This window comes from Sorex fumeus, unplaced genomic scaffold (assembly GCF_029834395.1).
Source record: "Sorex fumeus unplaced genomic scaffold, SorFum_2.1 ptg000018l, whole genome shotgun sequence".
NCBI lineage: Eukaryota > Metazoa > Chordata > Mammalia > Eulipotyphla > Soricidae > Sorex > Sorex fumeus.
The window spans coordinates 34556663-34576303 of NW_026606075.1; the positions used below are offsets into that span (position 1 = coordinate 34556663).

The following is a 19641-nucleotide window of genomic DNA, read 5'->3' on the forward strand; positions in this document are numbered from 1 at the left end:
TCCCATCCCCTACCCTACCCCCACCCCATCTGCCTCTACGGCGGGCACTTTTCTTCTTGTTCTCTTTCATTTCTCTCTCTCTCTCTCTCTCTCCTCTCTCTCTCTCCCCCTTTTTGTGCATTATGACTTGCAACTAGGTGGTGACTTTAGGTTGTGGATGGGACTTCTGGGACTGCTGGAAGTACAGGGAGTTGTTGGGAGGTAGCCCATCCCAACCCCGAGAGAGCCTGGAGATTTCAGTCACAAAACACAAAACCCACATACCTGATTTTTAACAGATAAATATATCAGTGAGGTCTGTCCTGAGACAGTCTTGCTAGGGGCATGGCAGCGATTTTAGATTGTGGCAGCAAGTGGCTGCCAGGTGCTCCCCTGGGGCGGGCACTGGCAAACTCACCCCCTTCCCATGCACCCCATCTGTACAGCTTTGCGAAGGTCAGAGATTAACTGTGGTTTGTTATCTCTTTCGAGATTTATTTATGGGTTTCTGAAGCAAGGCTGATAAGTGAGCCTGTATGGTTGAGCTGGAGGTGGTTTGTGAGCATGGTTCCCACATACCTAACTTTTGGTGGTTTAATTTCTCTGGAAAGTTGGTCCCAAGTTGTTGGAGTCTGGACAGCCAGATGCACAGCAGCTATTTGGGGATATCAGAAACATCGAGGCTGCTGATGTACTCACCCCATAGGTCCAGGTTGACCTGCTTAGCGGTTTCTCACCTTCTGGGCTCCAGTAGTGACAGCAGCAGTCTGGCAGGGGCCAAAACTGGGCCCAGAACTGCTATAGTACATGACTTGGACACTCTGGGCGGACTGCAATAACCAGTTCAGCAGAACTTGACCAGGGTATATGCTTTCCCCCACTCCCCCATCTTCAATCTCCAGACAGTTGGCGCTCAGGGAGGATTTTCTCCATAATATGCTGTGGGCAGTGTAGGCTGGTCCACCGATTGTAAATTGTCAGGGCCCCATGATGGGAACCCCGAGGGACAACTCAATGCCAGGACCCCAACACCCACACTCTCCAGTGGTACCTAGTTGGACCCAATGAACTCTATTTAGACCCATTAAAACTCTGCCACTATCCCAAGGATGCAAAAAAGCACAGTAGAAATGACATCTGTACCTATATGTTCATTGCAGCACTGTTCACAGTAGCCAAAATCTGGAAACAACTCAAGTGCCCTAGAACAGATGGCTGGTTAAAGAAACTTTGGTGCATCTACACAATGGAATACTATGCAGCTGTTAGGAGAGATGAAGTCATGAAATTTGCTTATAAGTGGATTGACATGGAGAGTATCATGCTAAGTGAAATGAGTCAGAAAGAGAGGGACAGACATAGAAGGATTACACTCATTTGTGGAGTATAGAATAACATACATGAGGCTGACACCCAAGGATAGTAGATACAAGGGCGAGGAGGATTGCCCCATAGCTGAAAGCCTGCCTCATGAGTGGAGGGGAGAAGGCAGATGGAATAGAGAAGAGATCACTAAGAAAATGATGCCTGGAGGAATCAGTCGGAATGGGAGATGTGTGCCAAAAGTAGATAATGGACCAAACATGATGACCTCTCAGTGTCTGTATTGCAAACCATAATGCCCAAAAGTGGAGAGAATATGGGGAATTTGGTCTGCTGTGGAGGCAGGGGGAGGGTGTGAAAGAGGGGGTATACTGGGGAGATTGGTGGTGGGGAATGTGCACTGGTGGAGGGATGGGTGTTTGATCATTGTTTGATTGTAACCCAAACATGAATACTTGTAACTTTCTCACAGTAAAGTAAAGTAAAGTAAAGGCCCTCCCGTTGATCATCGATTTGCTCGAGCGGGCCCAGTAACGTCTCCATTGGAGACTTTGTTGTTACTGTGTCTGGCATATCGAATACTGTCGGTAGCTTGCCGGGCTCTCGGAGAGGGGAGGAGGAATCGAACTCGGGTCGGCCATGTTGGCTGCGTGCAAGGCAGACACCCTACCCGCTGTGCTATCGCTCCAGCCCAGTGATTTAATAAAATTAAACAAACAAACAAAAAACTCTGCCACTGTCCACAACACTGAGAGCTGCAATAGCTCTACCAACTGGTGGTCATACCACCACCATCCTCACACATCCCATTTCTGGGCCAGAGCACTGTAGTGGGTGACCAGATGTTTTCATTGAATGATGTTCTGCCTGAACCAGAATATCTGAGGGCACCCACCTTCACTTATATAAAAATTTTGTGGTCCTATTGGCTGTTTAGAACATTGAGAGCTGCTGTGCCTTCAACCCTTGTTGCTGTGCCACTGCCATTTTGACCAGAATTCCAAGAGCTCAGTTTCTTAACCCCCTTTACATTGTGTGTGTGTGTGTGTGTGTGTGTGTGTGTGTATTACTGCTTGAGATCGAAACCAGGGCCTTATATATACAACCACTGAGCTACACAAATGATTCCTCTATTTACTTTTTAGTATCAACTTGTGAATTTTCACACATACACAATAATACATAATTTGAAATTCACAAAAGATAAAATTTAGATATATGGGAGAAATTATATCTTTAGAATATCATTTTCCAATATGTGGAACATTTTACCTATTCATTGAGTCTTTGCTTTTGTTCACCAAGCTCCCCGTGACGTATTCGATATGCCAAACACAGTAACAACAAAGTCTCTAATGGAGAAGTTACTGGGCCCACTCGAGCAAATCGACGAACAACGGGAGGGCCTTCTTATGCATATTTTTCTTAAATCCATCACTAAATGTTTTACTCTTTTTTATTTTATTTTAAATGGCATTGTCAATATAATCTTTTATTTTGGATGATTTATTATTGTATAGTAGTTGATTTCTTTAGTATTGACTTAGTTATATTTACTTAGTCTAACAGTTGTTTTGCAATATTCTTTTACATAGGTTGTTATGTATCCTTAAACAAAAGCAACTTTAATTCTGTCTTTCCTGTTATTATGCCCCTCCCTTCCTCCCTTCTTCCCTTCCTACTTTATAGCAATGGTCAGTACCTTCAGTCCAAAGTTGAATAAAAGCCTAAAAATACTTTCATTGTTACCAATCAGTTATTTTTACCATTAACTATGATGCTTAGTAGAATATTTATATAGATATCCTTTATTGCATAGAGGAAATTCCCATCTATTTCTAGTGTTCTAGTGTTCTTTTTTATGAATTGGGTTAAAGTTTTTTCAGTCTATTACACAATCAGATGTTATTATTTTCACTTTTTTTCTATAACTCTAGTAAGTGTATTGATTATTTTTCAAATGATAAATCAAATTAGCATTTTTGGGACAAAAACCATTTTAGCACAATGTATAATACAAGTATATGCAAGTGATTATTTTATTAAATTTTTTGCATCTTTTTTGATGAAGCATTTTGGACTACAGGCTTTTCCTGTAATGTCTTTGTTGGTTTTTGATGTCAGATTAAATACGACCTCATAATATGAATCGGGAGGTATTCTTCTCTCCTCAAATTTCTGAAAGAGTTTGAGTCAAAATGTTACTGTCTCTTAATGTTTTATACAATTTAGTTATGAAGCCTCTGGAGTAGTGTTTTCTTTGTATGAAGGTTTTTAATTAAAGTTTCAATTTTTGTAAGAGCCATAAATTGTAAACTTTATTGGTATAAAGTTGCATATTGTATTTCCCTTATTATCCTTTTAATATCTGTAGGAGCTACAATGATGAAAATACTTCATCTTCTCATTAGTAATTTGTATCTTCTTTTTGATCTGTCTAGTGAAGAGTTCATTAATTTTATTGAATGTGTCTGTTGGTATCCTGCACCTCATTTTTAACTTCTCCACACCAGTAAGGAATATTGAGACGTTAGTGTAGTGTGTGAGAATTCAGTTTCGTTTTGACACTATCTACTTAGAGATATCCCTTTGAATAAGGGCTCAGTCTCACAAGATTATTCAGAAACTGGCCACAAGCCCAGGCAAATCCTAGGGAGTTACCTGTGTTTCTGAACCACTAGCTACAGATTGGCAGTTCCCACCACCCCTCCTCAGAGATCAGGTGACCTTTGTAAGCCCAGCTTATTATCTGTTTCTTACTGGCAGACCATAAATCAAATGTTCCCAGGACTCTCTCTGCAGGTTTGATTAATCTGCTAGAATGGCACATAGAATTTAGGAAACACTGTTACTTACTCACCATTTATTACAAAGGACACCAAAGGATAAGAAATCAACAACCAGAAGAGAAACACAGGACAGGGTCCCAGAACAAAGAAGCTTCTGTCCTCAGGGGCCGAGGCTGGCACATGGAAGTGTTCTGGTCTCCTGATGTGGAAATCTCCGCTTGGATTTTTATTGAGGGTCCAATTTGAACTCAACCTCTAGCCTCCCTCCCTAGCGGTCTAGTGTTTGGGATTTGAAGGTTCCTTTGTTTGGTTGTTTTGTGTGTGTGTGTGTTACTGGTTTTGTTTTGTTTCTTTGTTTCTGGTCCATACCAGGTTGTGCTCAGGAATTTCTTCTGGTTTTGTGCTCAAGGATCACTCCTGCTTGTGCTCAGAAAACCATGAAGTGTTAGGGATTGAACCAGTATTGGCCACTTATGCCCTGTACTATTTCTCTGGCCCCCTGAAATTTGAAGTTTTATTTTCTATTCCCTTGCAACTAGTCTCTTCAATATACTTGAAAGACACTTTTTGGGGGGTGGAGGTGGGGCGGAAGGTCACAACCAGTGGTGCTCAGGGGTTACTCCTGGCTCTGAACTCAGGAATTACTCCTGGCTTTGTTCAAGGGACCTTGTGGGATGACAGGGATCAAACCCAGGTTGATTGCATGCAAGGCAAATACTTTATCCGCTGTACTATCAGTTTGGCATGAAAGACACTTCTTAACACTCTTAGCATTCAAAGTATTACAAGACCTTTGAGGAATTGTGAGATTTGTGAGATCAAAATTATAAATGAAGAGCAAATATGTATATGAAATATAAATATGTGTATTATGCCTATTTCATAAGCTAATGATTATATATATGTCTTTTTTTTCCCCCTTTATTTTATTTTATTTTTTTTAAAGTTGTAGATTTACAATTTTTTGTGCTTTGGTTTCAATTATACAATGATCAGATACCCATCCCTCCACCAGTGCCCATTTTCCACCACCATGGATAATATCCCTCCCACCCCCATCCCCCCATCCCCCCTGTCTCTGTGGCAGGGCAATCCCCTGTGTTCTCTCTCTCCTTTTGGGTGTGATTATATATATGTCTTATAAATCATAATATTGGATGATGTTTCCAAATAAGCTTTTGGTTTAGATTAATTTTCCTATTACTTGTCTACTTTCTATTAACATTTATTTCATTTTGATTCACTTTTAAGTTTAATTTTTTTTAATATTTCAAGACAGGAAGTTAAATTTTTGAAAAACATTTTGTCTACTCTATCAAGTAAAGTACTTACTTACCTTGTATGCAGCAAACTTTGTATTATGTATAGACCCCTGAGCTTGGCCAGGAGTGATCCAGGACTACGCCCTGAGCAACACCAGTCATGGCATAAAAACAAAGCAAAAATAAAATTTATCTACTCTAAAAAAAAATTTAGCTACTCTAAAATAAGCATTTTTCAGTATAAATTTTTTAAAACTACTCTTTTATTCTTTAAATTTCATCCCACATATCTTGATACATTTTTAAATGTTGTAATGCAATGTTATATCAGTAAGAAAAAATTGTTAAGACCTCAGGATTTACAAAGTTGTTCATACTTGACATTCAGGTATACAACTTTTTACTTTAGTTAAACATCAATTTAAAACACTTTTATCTACCATGTGAAGCATAGCTTAAAAGGCATTATTTAATTTTTAAATATTTGGAGGTCCTCAGATTCTTTTTGTTACTGATTTCAAGTTTAAGTCTATGGGGGGAAAACATCCTTTGTATGATTCTAGTTCTCTTATGCAAGCTTGTTTCACGGCTCAACATGTGGTCTATTTTAGTGAATGTTCCATCTGCTTGAAAAGAATGTATATATTAGTGTTAATTGGTTTAGTATTCCACAAATGTCAATTTGCTTGAATTGATTTTGCTTAAGTATTCCCTGTTCTTAGTGACTTTCTGCCTTCATGTACAAGTGATACTATTCAAAGATTCATACTTTATGACTAAACTAGAATTGTAGATTTGTTTACTTCCATAATTTTCTAAGATTTTGCTTCATTTACCTGAAAATTCTTGTCTAGACACTTAAGACTGTTACAATATATCCCCTAGATACATTGAACATATCATTATATCAAATTCTTAAAGTCTGTGACTGGAGCAATAGTATAGTAGGGAGTGTCTTGCCTCGCACACGGCCGACCCAGGTTAGATCCCCAGTATTCCATATGGTCCACTGAACCCCACCAGAAATAATTCCTGAATTCAGAGCCAATACTCTAGGTGTGATACAAAACAAATTTTTAAAGTCTGTTTTGTTTGATAGTCTACTCATCCAGATTTCTTCTGATTAGTCATATGTGCTAAGATGTTTTTAACTTATTCATTTTTTTACAGGTATTTATCTCTGAATTTAAAATGCTTTATTGATAGGGGCTAAGGAGGTAGATCAAAGGGCTGGAGTCCATGCTTTGCATGGGAGAGGGAGCCTTAGGTTAAATCCCTGGTACTTCATGTTTCCCCATGCACCACTGAGAAAAACCACTGGCTGTGGCCCCCAATGCAAAAAACTAAAAACAAAACAAAACCAAACAAAAACTAAGATCAATTAAAATATGTTTCTTATATAATTCTGTCATCTGAATCTTGATTTCTTACTATGACTAACAATCTTTGTGTTTTTTTTAAACCAAAATCTACAGAGTCAGGTGGAAAGGGTTTGACAGAACTTTCCTATTGAGGGACACACACTTAGTAAATACCAGAAATGTAGTCTGTGTCACAGCAATTCACTTCTGTCAATGTGAAAGCAGATATAAATGACACATCATTGAAAAAGAGGACTGTGTCCAATAAATATTCATTGACAATAAAGGTTGGGGACCATACTGGCCAATGCTTTGTCTGGATATTTGTATTTTGTTTTGTAGGAATGCCACTGGATTTGCTTCTACTCTGCTCCTTTTCTATCTGTGCTATGTCCTGTTTATTTTGTGTATGCTTTGTCTTAGAGTAATGAAGTATTTTACAGTATAGTTATTGTTCCTCAGTTATTAAGTAATCACGATCACGATCATCCTGTTGTTCGTCGATTTCCTCGAGCAGGCACCAGTAACATCTCCTTCTTCCTAGCCCTGAGATTTTAAAAGAGCCATTTCAGTGCTCTTTCAGGATTAGGAGAATGAGACCCATCATTGTTACTGGTATTTGGCATATTGAGTATGACACGGAAAGTTTGCCAGACTCTGTCGTGCGGGCAGGATACTTTTGGTAGCCTGCCAGGTTCTCCAAAGGAAAAATAAGTTAATAAGATGTAGTGTGGCCATGAATGTGGCTGCGTGCTTTCGGGAGCTGGGTTTTATAGTCTCTGCTTCTTGGCCGTTGATGGGACCAACCTGGCACTGGCAGCAGCTGCTGGGTGTGATGCCAACCTACTGGAAGAAGGGGGGTCTGGTTGGAGAAGGCTCAGTCCCAATCCGAGTAGGCTTGGAGACCTCAGTCCCAGGACCCACATGCCTGGGTTCCTTTGCCAGTCCTTTCATGCATGAGGCCCTTCCGGACATGTGGAGAGTGGTTCCAGCATGGCTGTGGCTGGCTCTGGAGGTCCTCAGCTGCTGGGACTCTGCTCGGGGGTTGTGGGGGGGGGGGGGGGAGAAACTCAACCCTTCCCCCTCCAAGGGGCCCCAGTGAGGACAGCCAGGCGTGGGGGCAGGAGACTCTGCGCTGTTCTCCGGGAGCTGGGTTTTATAGTCTCTGCTTCTTGGCCGTTGATGGGACCAACCTGGCACTGGCAGCAGCTGCTGGGTGTAACGCCTACCTACTGGAAGACGGGGGTCTGGTTGGAGAAGGCCTAGTCCCAATCCGAGTGGGCTTGGAGACCTCAGCCCCTGGACCCGCATGCCTGGGTTCCTCTGCCAGTTCTTTCATGCCTGAGGCCCGTCTGAACGTGTGGAGAGTGGTCCCAGTATGGCCGTGGCTGGCTCCAGAGGTCCTCAGCTGCTAGGCTCTGCTCTGGGTGGGGGGAGGAGAGAAACTCAACCCTCCCCCCTCCAAGGGGCGCCGGTGAGGACAGCCAGGCGTGGGGGCAGGAGACTCTGCGCTGTTCTCCGGGAGCTGGGTTTTATAGTCTCTGCGTCTTGGCCATTGATGGGACCAACCTTAATATTAATATTAAGTAAGTAAAGTAAAGGCCCTCCCGTTGATCATCGATTTGTTCGAGTGGTCCCAGTAACGTCTCCATTGGAGACTTTGTTGTTACTGTGTCTGGCATATCGAATACTCTCGGTAGCTTGCTGGGCTCTCCGAGAGGGGCGGAGGAATCAAACTCGGGATTATTTTGTTCTGTTTAATTAGTGGTTGTTAGAGTTTAGATGTTACATTGGTAGTTTATTATAGCACAATTTTAAATAATATTACCCTATTCTGTTTAGTTTAAGATTCTCACAATTTACTTCCGTTGTCTCCTACCATCCTTTATACTATTTTTCATTTTTCTTCTTTCACAATGCTGCAGAAATTCAAGGGAATAGCTTACTACCTCTCTGTGTGTAGGACATAACTGGGCCCACTTTCAGAATTCCAGTGCCATGCCCCACCATAAGGACTCTTCTACCTTGTCCTCTCACTACATCCCAATCACCATAATTTTCACTAAAACTAAGAGTTATCACTGTCTGCCACTTTACTTGCTTTAGTTTTTATATTCCACATCTGTATGTAACCATCTGGCAAACTTTCTTTCACTTCCTTATCTATTTAATTTAGCAAAATTACTTTAATTTCTATTTTGTGGCGAATGACAGTTTATTTTTAAATGACAGAATAACATTCCAATCTTTTTTTTTAAATCCCCATTTTTCAGAAGCTTGCTTTTGAGTTATTTTTTTGTTTCAATGAGTCCTGAGTAACACCTTTTATGGCATGGTGCATCTTAAATCTCTGTCGGATGTAGTTGAAACTAAATTCTCATGCTGGAAATTGTTTTCTTTTAACTCACAGGTAGATTCCCTCACCCTGTCAATAACCTGGTGTTTTGTCCAATGAATACACAAAGTACTATTCAACAACAGAACCCTTCCTTCTCTGCTAGTCCTGGTTCTACAAATTCCAGCTCTCGTAACCTTCCAATTTTTCTTTTTTTTTTTTCATCCCTGACTTCTACTCTAGTGAGAACACTTTGTCCTGCTTAGCTCTCTTCTACGCTGACAAATTATTTCCAGGAAGAAATCTGGAGAGTTGATATGAATCAACTTCCTTCCTTCCTTGACTGAAGGAATGTCTCCTAGCCAATGTCTCAGAACATATGATTCATATATTTTATGAGTTTTCTCATTGTTCACAGTGTGAAGCAAGTCTAGCAAGTCTAGCATTTCAACATGCAAAGAAATGAAAGTTCTTTTTATTTGATGATTGATCTCTTGAGACAGATTTAGATTCTACAGAGGCACTTAGTGAGACCTGTATGATTCCTTGTAGTCTTTCAAATATCATCCCTTCTCCCTTAAATTTTTGCTTCTTTGTTTTGCGGGGAGAGTCATACCCAGAAGTGCTTAGGGCTTACTCCTGGCTCTTTGCTTAGGGATCACTCCTAGTAGGGCTCAGGAGACCATATGAATCATATGAATCAAACCCAGGTTGGATGCATGCAAGGTCTTACCTGCTACACAGATTCCTGTAATTATCCATTAAGCCCAGTTTGTTTTCTCCCTTCTTTCTTCTATTGACAATCCTTGTTAGGATGACTGGGGGTCATATACACTTGAATGTGGTGCTTGTACCTTTGGTTGTAGTGTCTGCCAAATGTTGTCCATCAATTTTGGTGCCAACATACTTGGCCGTGGTAGTGCTTGTACACCTGCTTACTAGGGTCAGGCACTTTAGTTGTGGTGCTTGAACACCTGAAATCAGTGTTGTCAGAAATTGCCTTGGCACCAGGAATTGCAGAATTGCCAAAAACATACTTGGTGCATGTGGCAGCAGCAAGAATCAAACTCACCATCTCATGCTTGCAAGACCAACATTTTAACCACCAAGTCCACTTATTCCAGTTCCTCATTTGAGGCTTAATTCATTGCAGATTCTTTTTGTCTTGTTGACCTGCCCAGTGGTGAAAATAAGATGTTAAAATCTTCTACTACTTACTGTTTTGCTATTGATGACTCTCTTTAGGCCTGTTAGTAGTTGCTTTTCTCATTCTATATATAGAGATAGATATTTACACACACACACACACACATATAGAGAGATAGATAGATTGAATTCTTAGTCATTGGAGAATGTCCATCATCCCTGACTCTTATATCCTATCTTTTTTAAAGTTTGAAATGGATTTTTTGTGATTTAAGTATGATCGTCTCATCAATATTTTTGCTATCACTTGCCTCTGTCATTGTTTTCCAATCTTTTATATTGAGCCTGTTTGTCATTGAAGTTCAAGTGAGTCTCCTGTAAATAACACAAAGATTGGATTTTATTTACTAATTCATCTGGCTGCTCTGTGCCTTTTGATTGGTGAGCTTATGCCATTAACATTTAATGGTTATTGATATAAAATAACTTATTGTATGTTTCTATATGAACTCTGAGTAATTTCTGCTGTTTGTCTTACTCTTTTCTTCTCTTATTTTCTCTTCTTGTCCTGACTTGGTTTTGTTTCTTGATCATTTAGTTCAACTTTATTCCATTGTTCTCTTGTCAGCCTGTGTGTCAGGACCATAGATTCTACCCATATTTCATTGCTGTTTTAATTAATATTTGAATAGAAAGTTCAATTGTCTTCCTTCCTTCCTTCCTTCCTTCCTTCTTTCCTTTCCCTCCCTCCCTCCCTCCCTCTCTTCCTATTCTTTTCTTTTCTTTTTTTTTACTTTTTGAATCACACCCACAATGCTCAGGGCTTACTCCTGGCCCTGCACTCAGGAGTTACTCCTGGCAGTGTTCAGGGGGAACTTATGGGGTGCTGGGAATAGGCTTCATGCTAGGTAAATGCCCTACACTGAATTATTGTTCCAGCCCACCCCGCTGTTACTCTTAATCCCAATTATTCCTTTCATCATAATTGTCTTGCTAGATTCACGTGTTTATTCCCTCAGACAAACCATCTATTTAGCTTTATCAGTACCATTACAGATACTTTATATCTTCTTGATGTTGAATTAGCATCAAATTTGCGTTTAAGAAAATGGTCTACAGTCTTATTTGTAAATGGAAATTGCTTCTATTGTATACGCTGGTGCATTTATTCATCCATGACATTGGAATGTGATTTTTTTCAGCTTTGAAGTCTGAAGGGGATGATTACTACATTAATGGTGCCTGGACTATTGACTGGCCCAGGAAGTTTGATGTTGCTGGGACAGCTTTTCACTACAAGAGACCAACTGATGATCCAGAATCCCTGGAAGCTCTGGGGCCCACCTCAGAAAATCTCATTGTCATGGTAAGTGTATTTTTGTTTCTTCATTTCCACTCTTTGTAATCCACTAGTATAGTAGGAAGGAGCAGGCTTTATTATCTTAGTTTTATGGTTGGGAAAGCTAAGGTTATTAAAGCTAACAAGAGCGTAAAACATGTAAAGCTTAAGCCGTGTACTATTTTCATTTGATTATTTGATCTTTTCAATGCCTGCTTGAATAATATTTTTATAGCCAAACAAGGCAAAGTGGAGAAATGGCTTCAAACTACCCATGAAAATGGAAGGAATAAATCATTGCATATGTTCCAAAAGTTATCTTAAATGTTCTGTAAGACTCACATGATGACATTTTTCTTCTTCAAAAGAAGCAATAAATACCTGAATGAAGGCTCATTGCATTTTAATTATCTTCACCAGTTGTTTTCAATGGCAGGTTCTGCTTCAGGAACAGAATCTGGGGATTAGGTATAAATTCAATGTTCCTATCACTCGGACTGCCAGTGGAGACAACGAAGTTGGTTTCACATGGAATCATCAGCCTTGGTCAGAATGTTCTGCGACTTGTGCCGGAGGTAAGACACCCACTAGGCAGCCCACCCAGCGGGCAGAATGGAAAGCAAAATATGTTCTGGGTTGTGCTTTGTGTTTGCTAAAGAAGCTAATTGGAAACATTTCTTGCAGGTTTGCTTCAAGCTGTAATTTAGCAAAAGAAACTTTAATTATATTACATTATGTTTGTTTTTAACCTCATGTAATTTGTACAGATTTGTTGGTAAAATACATCTTGGCACAATGAGTGTCTCTGCTGGTGCTTCTCCCAAGACTATCTTGAAGGTGGGCTATTTGGTTTTCTTGAACGCATTCTTGGTAAAGACCATCAAGAGTTCTAAATAATAAAATGAGCAAGAATCAGACGACACAGATGCATCTTCTTGTAAAGGGGGTTGAGAAAGTATGTCTGCGTGCTTGTGTGTTTGTGATTGTGTGTGTGTGCCTGTGTGTGTCCCACAATTCTGTTCAAACTCCCTTCTCCAGCCATCAAAGTTAAGGAGCTGTACACTGGGATACTATGATAATTCCAGGTGTCTGGGTCTCTGGGTTAATGGTATATGCTGATCCTACTATAGTCCCTCAGAGAGGTAGCTGCTAGGCGGTTGTTGCTGATGTGTTGGTTGTCCCATGTGCGTTTTTCATGGGTGCCTTTTCCCCACAATTTACTCTATTCCTAATCCTCCTCCCTCTAGTGGCCACCAATGCAATTCTTTACCTCTGGCTGGGAGAGCAGGACAGTTGGCTTCCTTCAAAGCCAACACCCTTGCTGCTGCATGGACTGGTGAGTAGAAGTGCTGTGCAAGCAGCATACTCCTTCTCTCTGGAGACTAGATGCATCGCCTCCACCGTACACCTCGATCCAGTAGGCAAGAAATGAGCCTGTCATGCAGACATAGGCTGGACCTCGCCATTCCAGATGCAAATATTCAATTATAAATAGTGACATGTAGAATGAGAGAAACAAAAATAAAGTGTATCATCCTATTTGCCCCATGCAAATGCGTTATCTTTTCTCCCTTTCTAAATTGCTGAGAGGCATATAATTTAACATGGGCTTTAACTTGTCATGTTCTAGTTTAGCGTATCTTGAATTTCTAAAACACTTGATTCTCAAGGCCTGAATTAGAGATGATTATTTTCATAAAAATAAGTATCATATACTAGTTTTAGTATGTTTAGTCTCGGAAAATTAAATCAATGGTTAACTAAAACTCCATCTCCCAGTATTCCAGTTAAATACACTACAAAATTTAAAAATAAAGATCAATTGAATAATAATAACAATAATGTCTCCTATGTAAAGTATCATGAAATATATTTATGCATAATTTACACATATTTTGAAAGATCTCTAATTCCCATCCATTTTACATGTGAAATGGCTGATAATTTATAATGTAGTCTTTAAAATATGAGAAAATAGATATTTGTTTTAACAAATAGAAGCATATTTGAAATCAATTTTTCAAATAAACATGTTTTAGTGGCATTTGTACACATATTTCTTTGTTTAAATTACATTTCTCTTTATTTGATATATACATTTACCCATACTTTTCCCATAACAAAAACCAAAGTCTTCATGATATCTTTACATACATAATTCAGGCCCTGAGGTAAAGTGAAATAAATTTATTAAATAAGAATCAAAGTAATTCAAAGTTTAGGAAATCTAATGAGAAAAGTCTAAAAGTTGAAGTTGATTAGTTTAGAGAAGAGAAGGCTTAGAGAAAGTATATTAGTATTTTCAAGTGTGTGACAGAATGTTGAATGGGAATTTCTTAGTGTCTGTTTGTCTTTGTACTGAAAATTGCTATATTTGGGGATAGTTTAGACACAGTCTTGTCTAAGGCCAAAGAGGGATTAAGTGAATTTTTAATGTTCCTTCTAAGTCTGTGATTCTTTTGTTCAAAAAAGATAGATAGTTCAACTAAAAAAGTGGGGTGGGAGGCTACTAGAACTGAATATATCATTTTTTAGAACTGAAGTTAAAACATAATAAAAATCCCTTGTGATTTAATACATTAAAGAAGTATGAAAAATCAAAATGAATGTTATTCTTTTCTATAATGCTTGTATTGGGAAATTATAATAACAAAGTGATTTCTTGAGATAAGGGTTAAAACATAAGAAAAACAATGAGGGAGAACAAGTCCTGAAAGAATTCTTTTTGTTATTTATACTTCTTTCTTCTCTTCTGGAGCTACTGATCCTAGATTTTTGAGGTAGTTCTGGGAACCAGAATTCTGCTCAGTTGTAAGTGATTATGACAACATTCACAAGGCCATTGCCTTCTTTGGAAGAAAGATGTGTAGTTCCTAAAAGCTGGCAAGCAAAAATATAAAGAGTTGCCATTTGTCTTGCTTGGTAAGTGGTTCTCAGAGTGTGGACCCTGGATGGTGGCATGAACCACACCTGAGAATTTATTAGAAATGTTCGTTTGGGGACTCTTTCCATACCTCCTGAACAGAAGCTCTTTAAGCAATATTTGGCAACCTTGTTTTTTAATAGAAATTATAGGTGGTTCTGAGGTTCACTAAAGTTTGAATGCCACTGGATGACACACAATGGAAACTTAGCTGTCTAGAACCCACATCCTCATCACTGAAGTGTGTGCCTATTTCTAGACTCATTCTACACATAAAAAAAGAAGTAAAGGCCCTCCCGTTGATCAGCGATTTGCTCGAGCGGGCCCAGTAACGTCTCCATTGGAGACTTTGTTGTTACTGTGTTTGGCATATCGAATATGTCATGGGGAGCTTGCCAGGCTCTGCTGTGCGGGCGAGATAGTCTCGGTAGCTTGCCAGGCTCTCCGAGAGGGGCGGAGGAATCGAACTCGGGTCGGCCATGTTGGCTGCGTGCAAGGCAAACGCCCTACCACTGTGCTAATTTGGATCATAACATTAACATCAATAAAAGTTATGGATTAATGAATGAGCATAATGAATGGATTCTTTTGGAAATTTTATATTTTTTACTATTTCATTTCAGTGTGGGAAATGATCTTTAAAATGTTAATTTTCTTAGTATGTGGGAAAAAGGGATTATCAGAGAGCGGCACAATAATTATAATGAACAAATACAATGAAACCTCTCTGGCTCTCTGTTCAGTATTTCTTATAATATAAAGTGCAAATCTACATTATTGAGGCTAGTTTTTTTTCTTTAAAATTTTATTAGTGAAATACCATGAGGTACAGTTGTGGACTTACAAATGTTTGTGCTTGGGTTTCAGTTATACAATGATTGAGTACCCATCCCTCCACCAGTGCCCATTCTCCACTACCAATGATCCCAGTATCCCCTCCCAGCCCCCCATCTCCCCATCCCACCCCATCTCTGTGGCAGGGCATTCCCTTTTGTTCTCTCTCCTTTTGGGTGCAGTGGTTTGCAAAAGAGGCATTGAATGGCAATCATGTTCGGTCTATAGTCTACTTTCAGCTTGCATCTCCCATCTTGGGAGGATTCTCCCAACACCCTTTACTTGATGTTCTCTTCTTTATCTGAGCTGCCTTTCCTCCTAGTATGTGCAGCTGGCCTCCAAGCCCTGGAGTAAACCTCCTGGTACTTATCTCGGCTATTCTTGGGTGTTAGTCTCCTATTTTGTTACTTTATATTCCCCAGATGAATGCAATCTCTCTATGTATGTCCCTCTCTTTCTGACTCATTTCACTTAGCATGATACTTTCCATGTAGTACCACTTACATGTAAATTTCATGCCGTCATCTTTTCTAACAGCTACATAGTACTCCATTGTGTAGATGTACCAAATTTTCTTTAACCAGTCATCTGTTCTTGGGCACTCGGGTTTTTCCAAAACTTTGGCTATTTTCAAACAGTGCAGCAATGACATAGAAGTGCAGATGTCATTTCGACTGTACTTTTTTTTTTTGCCTTTCTGGGATATATTCCCAGGAGTGGTATTGTTGGGTCAAATGAGAGCTCAATTTCTAATTTTTTTGAGAATCATCCATACTGTTTTCCAAAAGGCATTCCCAGTCGGCATTCCCACCAGCTGTGAAGGAGAGTTCCTTTCTCACCACATCCGTGCCAACACTGGTTGATTTTTTTCTTTTGGATGTGGGCCAGTCTCTGTAGTGTGAGATGATTGATATCTCATTGTTGTTTTGATCTGCATCTCCCTTATGATTAGTGAGGTAAAGCATTTTCTCATGTGCCTTTTTGCCATTCGGATTTCTTCTTTGAGAAAGTTTCTGTTCATTTCATCACCCCATTTTTTGATGGGGTTGGGTGTTTTCTTCTTGTGGAGTTCAACCAGCACTTTGTATATTCTTGATATCAACCCCTTGTCGGTTGGGTATTGGGCGAATATCCTCTCTCATTCTGTAGACTGTCTTTGGATTTTGGTCACTGTTTCTTTTGAGGTGCAGAAACTTCTTAGTTTAAGATAGTCCCATTTGTCTATCTCTGTTTTCACTTGCTCGGCCAGTGGCGTGACATCTTTGAAGATACCATTAGCTTCAATGTCATGGAGGGTGTTGCCAACTTTGTCTTCAATGTACCTTATGGTTTCCGGTCTGATGTTGAGGTCTTTAATCCATTTTGATCTTACTTTTGTACATGGTGTTAGGCAGAGTTCTGAGCCCATTTTTTTGCATGTTGCCATCCAGTTTTGCCAGCAGAATTTGTTAAAGAGGCTTTTCTTGCTCCACTTCACATTTCTTGCTCCCTTATCAAAGATTAGATGTTCATATATTTGGCAGGGGGTGTCAGTATATTCAACCCTGTTCCATTGGTCCGTGGCTCTGCCTTTGTCCCACTACCATTCTGTTTTAATTATTACTGCTTCATAGTAGAGTTTAAAATTAGGGAGGTTGATTTCTCCCATTTTCTTTTTCCAAAGAATTGCTTTAGCTATTCGTCGGGGCTTATTGTTCCATATGAATTTCAGGAGTGTTTGCTCCATTTCTTTGAAGAATGTCATGGGTATCATTATAGGGATCACATTGAATTTGTTCAAAGCTTTGGGAAGAATTGTCATTTTGACAATGTTAATTCTCACAATCCATGAGCAGGGGTTATCTTTCCATTTTCTTGTGTCCTCTTTTATTTCCTGAAGTAGCATTCTGTAGTTTTCTTTGTATAGGTCCTTTACTTCCTTAGTTAAGCTGATTCCTAGGTACTTGATTTTCTGGGGCACAGTTGTGAACAGGATTGTTTTTTTTTATGTCACTTTCTTCTCTCTCACTATTTGTGTATAGGAAAGCCATCGACTTTTGGGTATAAATTTTATAGCCTGCAACGTTACTATACAAGTTTATTGTTTCTAGGAGTTTCTTGGTAGAGATTTTAGGGTTCTCTAAGTATAGTATCATATCATCTGCGAATAGTGAGAGCTTGATCTCTTCCTTTTCTACCTGAATGTCCTTAATATCTTTTTCTTGCCTAACCACTATTGCAAGTACTTCCAGTACTATATTGAACAGCAGTGGAGAGAGTGGGCATCCTTGTCTCGTCCCTACTCTTAGAGGGAAGGGTCTCAGTTTTTCCCCATTGAGGATGATGCTTGCTGTAGGCTTGTGGTAGATGTCTTTAACTACATTGAGGAAAGTCCCTTCTATCCCCATTTTGGCAAGGGTTTTCATCATAAAGGGGTCCTGGATCTTGTCAAACGCTTTCTCTGCATCTATTGATATGATCATATGGTTTTTACCTTTTCTTTTGTTGATATAATGAATTATGTTGATTGATTTCCAAATATTAAACCATCCTTACATCCCTGGGATAAATCTCACTTGGTCATGGTGTATGATCTTTTTGATGAGTTGTTAAAATCTATTTGCTGATATTTTGTTGAGAATTATTTGCATTCGTGTTCATCAGGGATATTGGCCTGTAGTTTTCTTTTCTTGTGGTGTCTTTGTTTCCTTTTGATATTAGAGAGATATGGGCTTCATAGAAACTGTTTGGGAGAGTTTTCGTTTCTTCAATTTCCTGGAAAAGCTTGAGAAGAACTGGCAATATGTCCTCTTTAAATGTTTGGGAAAATTCGCTAGTGAATCCATCTGGACCTGGTCTTTTGTTTTTGGGATGACTTTTGATTACAGTTCCAATTTACTTGATGTTAGCAGGTCTACTCAGGTACTCTAGATCTTCTTGATTCAGCATTGGGAGATTATAGGAATCCAGGAATTTATCCATTTCTTCTAGGTTCTCTTGTTTCGTGGCATACAGACTTTCAAAGTAGTCTTTGATGATCATTTGAACTTCTTTGGTTTCTGTGGTGACATCCCTCTTCTCGTTTCTGATTAGGTTTCTCTCTCTCTCTCTCATTCTTTGTGAGTCTTGCTATTGGTTTATCTATCTTGTTTATTTTCTCGAAGAACCAGCTCTTGGTTTCATTGATCTTTTGGATTGTTTTTTGGTTCCCATGTCATTAATTTCTGCTCTAAGGTTTATGATCTCTTTCCTTCTGCCTGGTTTGGGCTACTTTTGTTTGCCCTTTTCTACGATCTTGAGCTGTGAAGTCAAGTTGTTTATGTGAGTGCTTTTTCCTTCCTGAGAAATGCTTGCAGAGCTATAAATTATCCCCTTAACAAGGCTTTAGCCTCATCCCATAGGTTCTGGTAGCTCATGTCTTCATTCTCATTTGTTTCCAGGTATCTTTTGATTTTGTCCTTGACTTCCTTCCTCACCCACTCGTTGTTCAACATTGAGTTGTTTAATTTCTAGGTATTTGATTTGGTTCTCCATTTCTGTGTGTGATTCACTTCTATCTTCAGTGCATCATGGTCTGAAAAGATTGTTGATACTATTTCTATCTTCCTGATTGTATTGAGATATGTTTTGTGGCCTAGCACATGGTCTACTTTGGAAAATGTTCCATGCGCACTGGAGAAGAATGTGTATTCTTTCTTTTTGGGGTGTAAAGCCCTGTATAGGTCTATAAGCCCTCTTTCTTCTATTTTCTCCTTCAAAGCCAATGTTTCCTTGCTGAGTTTTGTTCTTGTTAATCTATCCAGAGGTGATAAGGCAATGTTGAAGTCTTCGGCTACTATTGTGTTGCTAGCAATGTTCTCCTTAAAATCTGTTAGCAGTTGTTTTAAATATTTAGTTGTTCCCTCATTAGGTGAGTATACACTTAAGAGTGTGATTTCTTCATATTGTACATATCCCTTGATGAATAGAAAATGGCCTTTGAAGACCTTCTAATCTTTTTCATCGTGAAATTTATGTTTATTGGATACTAGTATGGCCACCACAGCTTTTTTTGAGGGAGCTGTTTGCTTGCAGGATTGTGTTCCATCCTTTAACTTTGAGTCTGTGTTTGCTCTGACTGTTGAGATGAGTTTCTTGTGGGCAGCACAATGTTGGGTTCTGTCTCTGAATTCATTTTGCCACTCTGTGTCTCTTGATTGGTGAATTTAGACCATTGACATTGAGAGAGATTATTGTTAAGAGGTTTTGTGTCATCTTTCTGTAAGGGTTTGTTGTGCTTGTAGTGTTTGTCTTGTCTTATAGTAGCCCATTAGCCCTTTTTTGGGGGTTGGTTTTGAGTCTATGAAGTTCCTGATCTGCTGTTTATCCAGA

General features: G+C 39.3%; 1 protein-coding gene across 1 annotated transcript in view; it reads left to right on the forward strand.

Moving 5' to 3' along the window:
- Nucleotides 1–19641, forward strand: part of ADAMTS6 (ADAM metallopeptidase with thrombospondin type 1 motif 6) — a 312693-nt gene that overhangs the window by 223337 nt on the left and 69715 nt on the right. Inside the window, exons 19-20 of the mRNA XM_056112563.1 lie at nt 11398–11561; nt 11971–12109. Of these exons, the coding sequence (XP_055968538.1) occupies nt 11398–11561; nt 11971–12109 (303 nt within the window). The remainder of the gene's footprint in view (nt 1–11397; nt 11562–11970; nt 12110–19641) is intronic.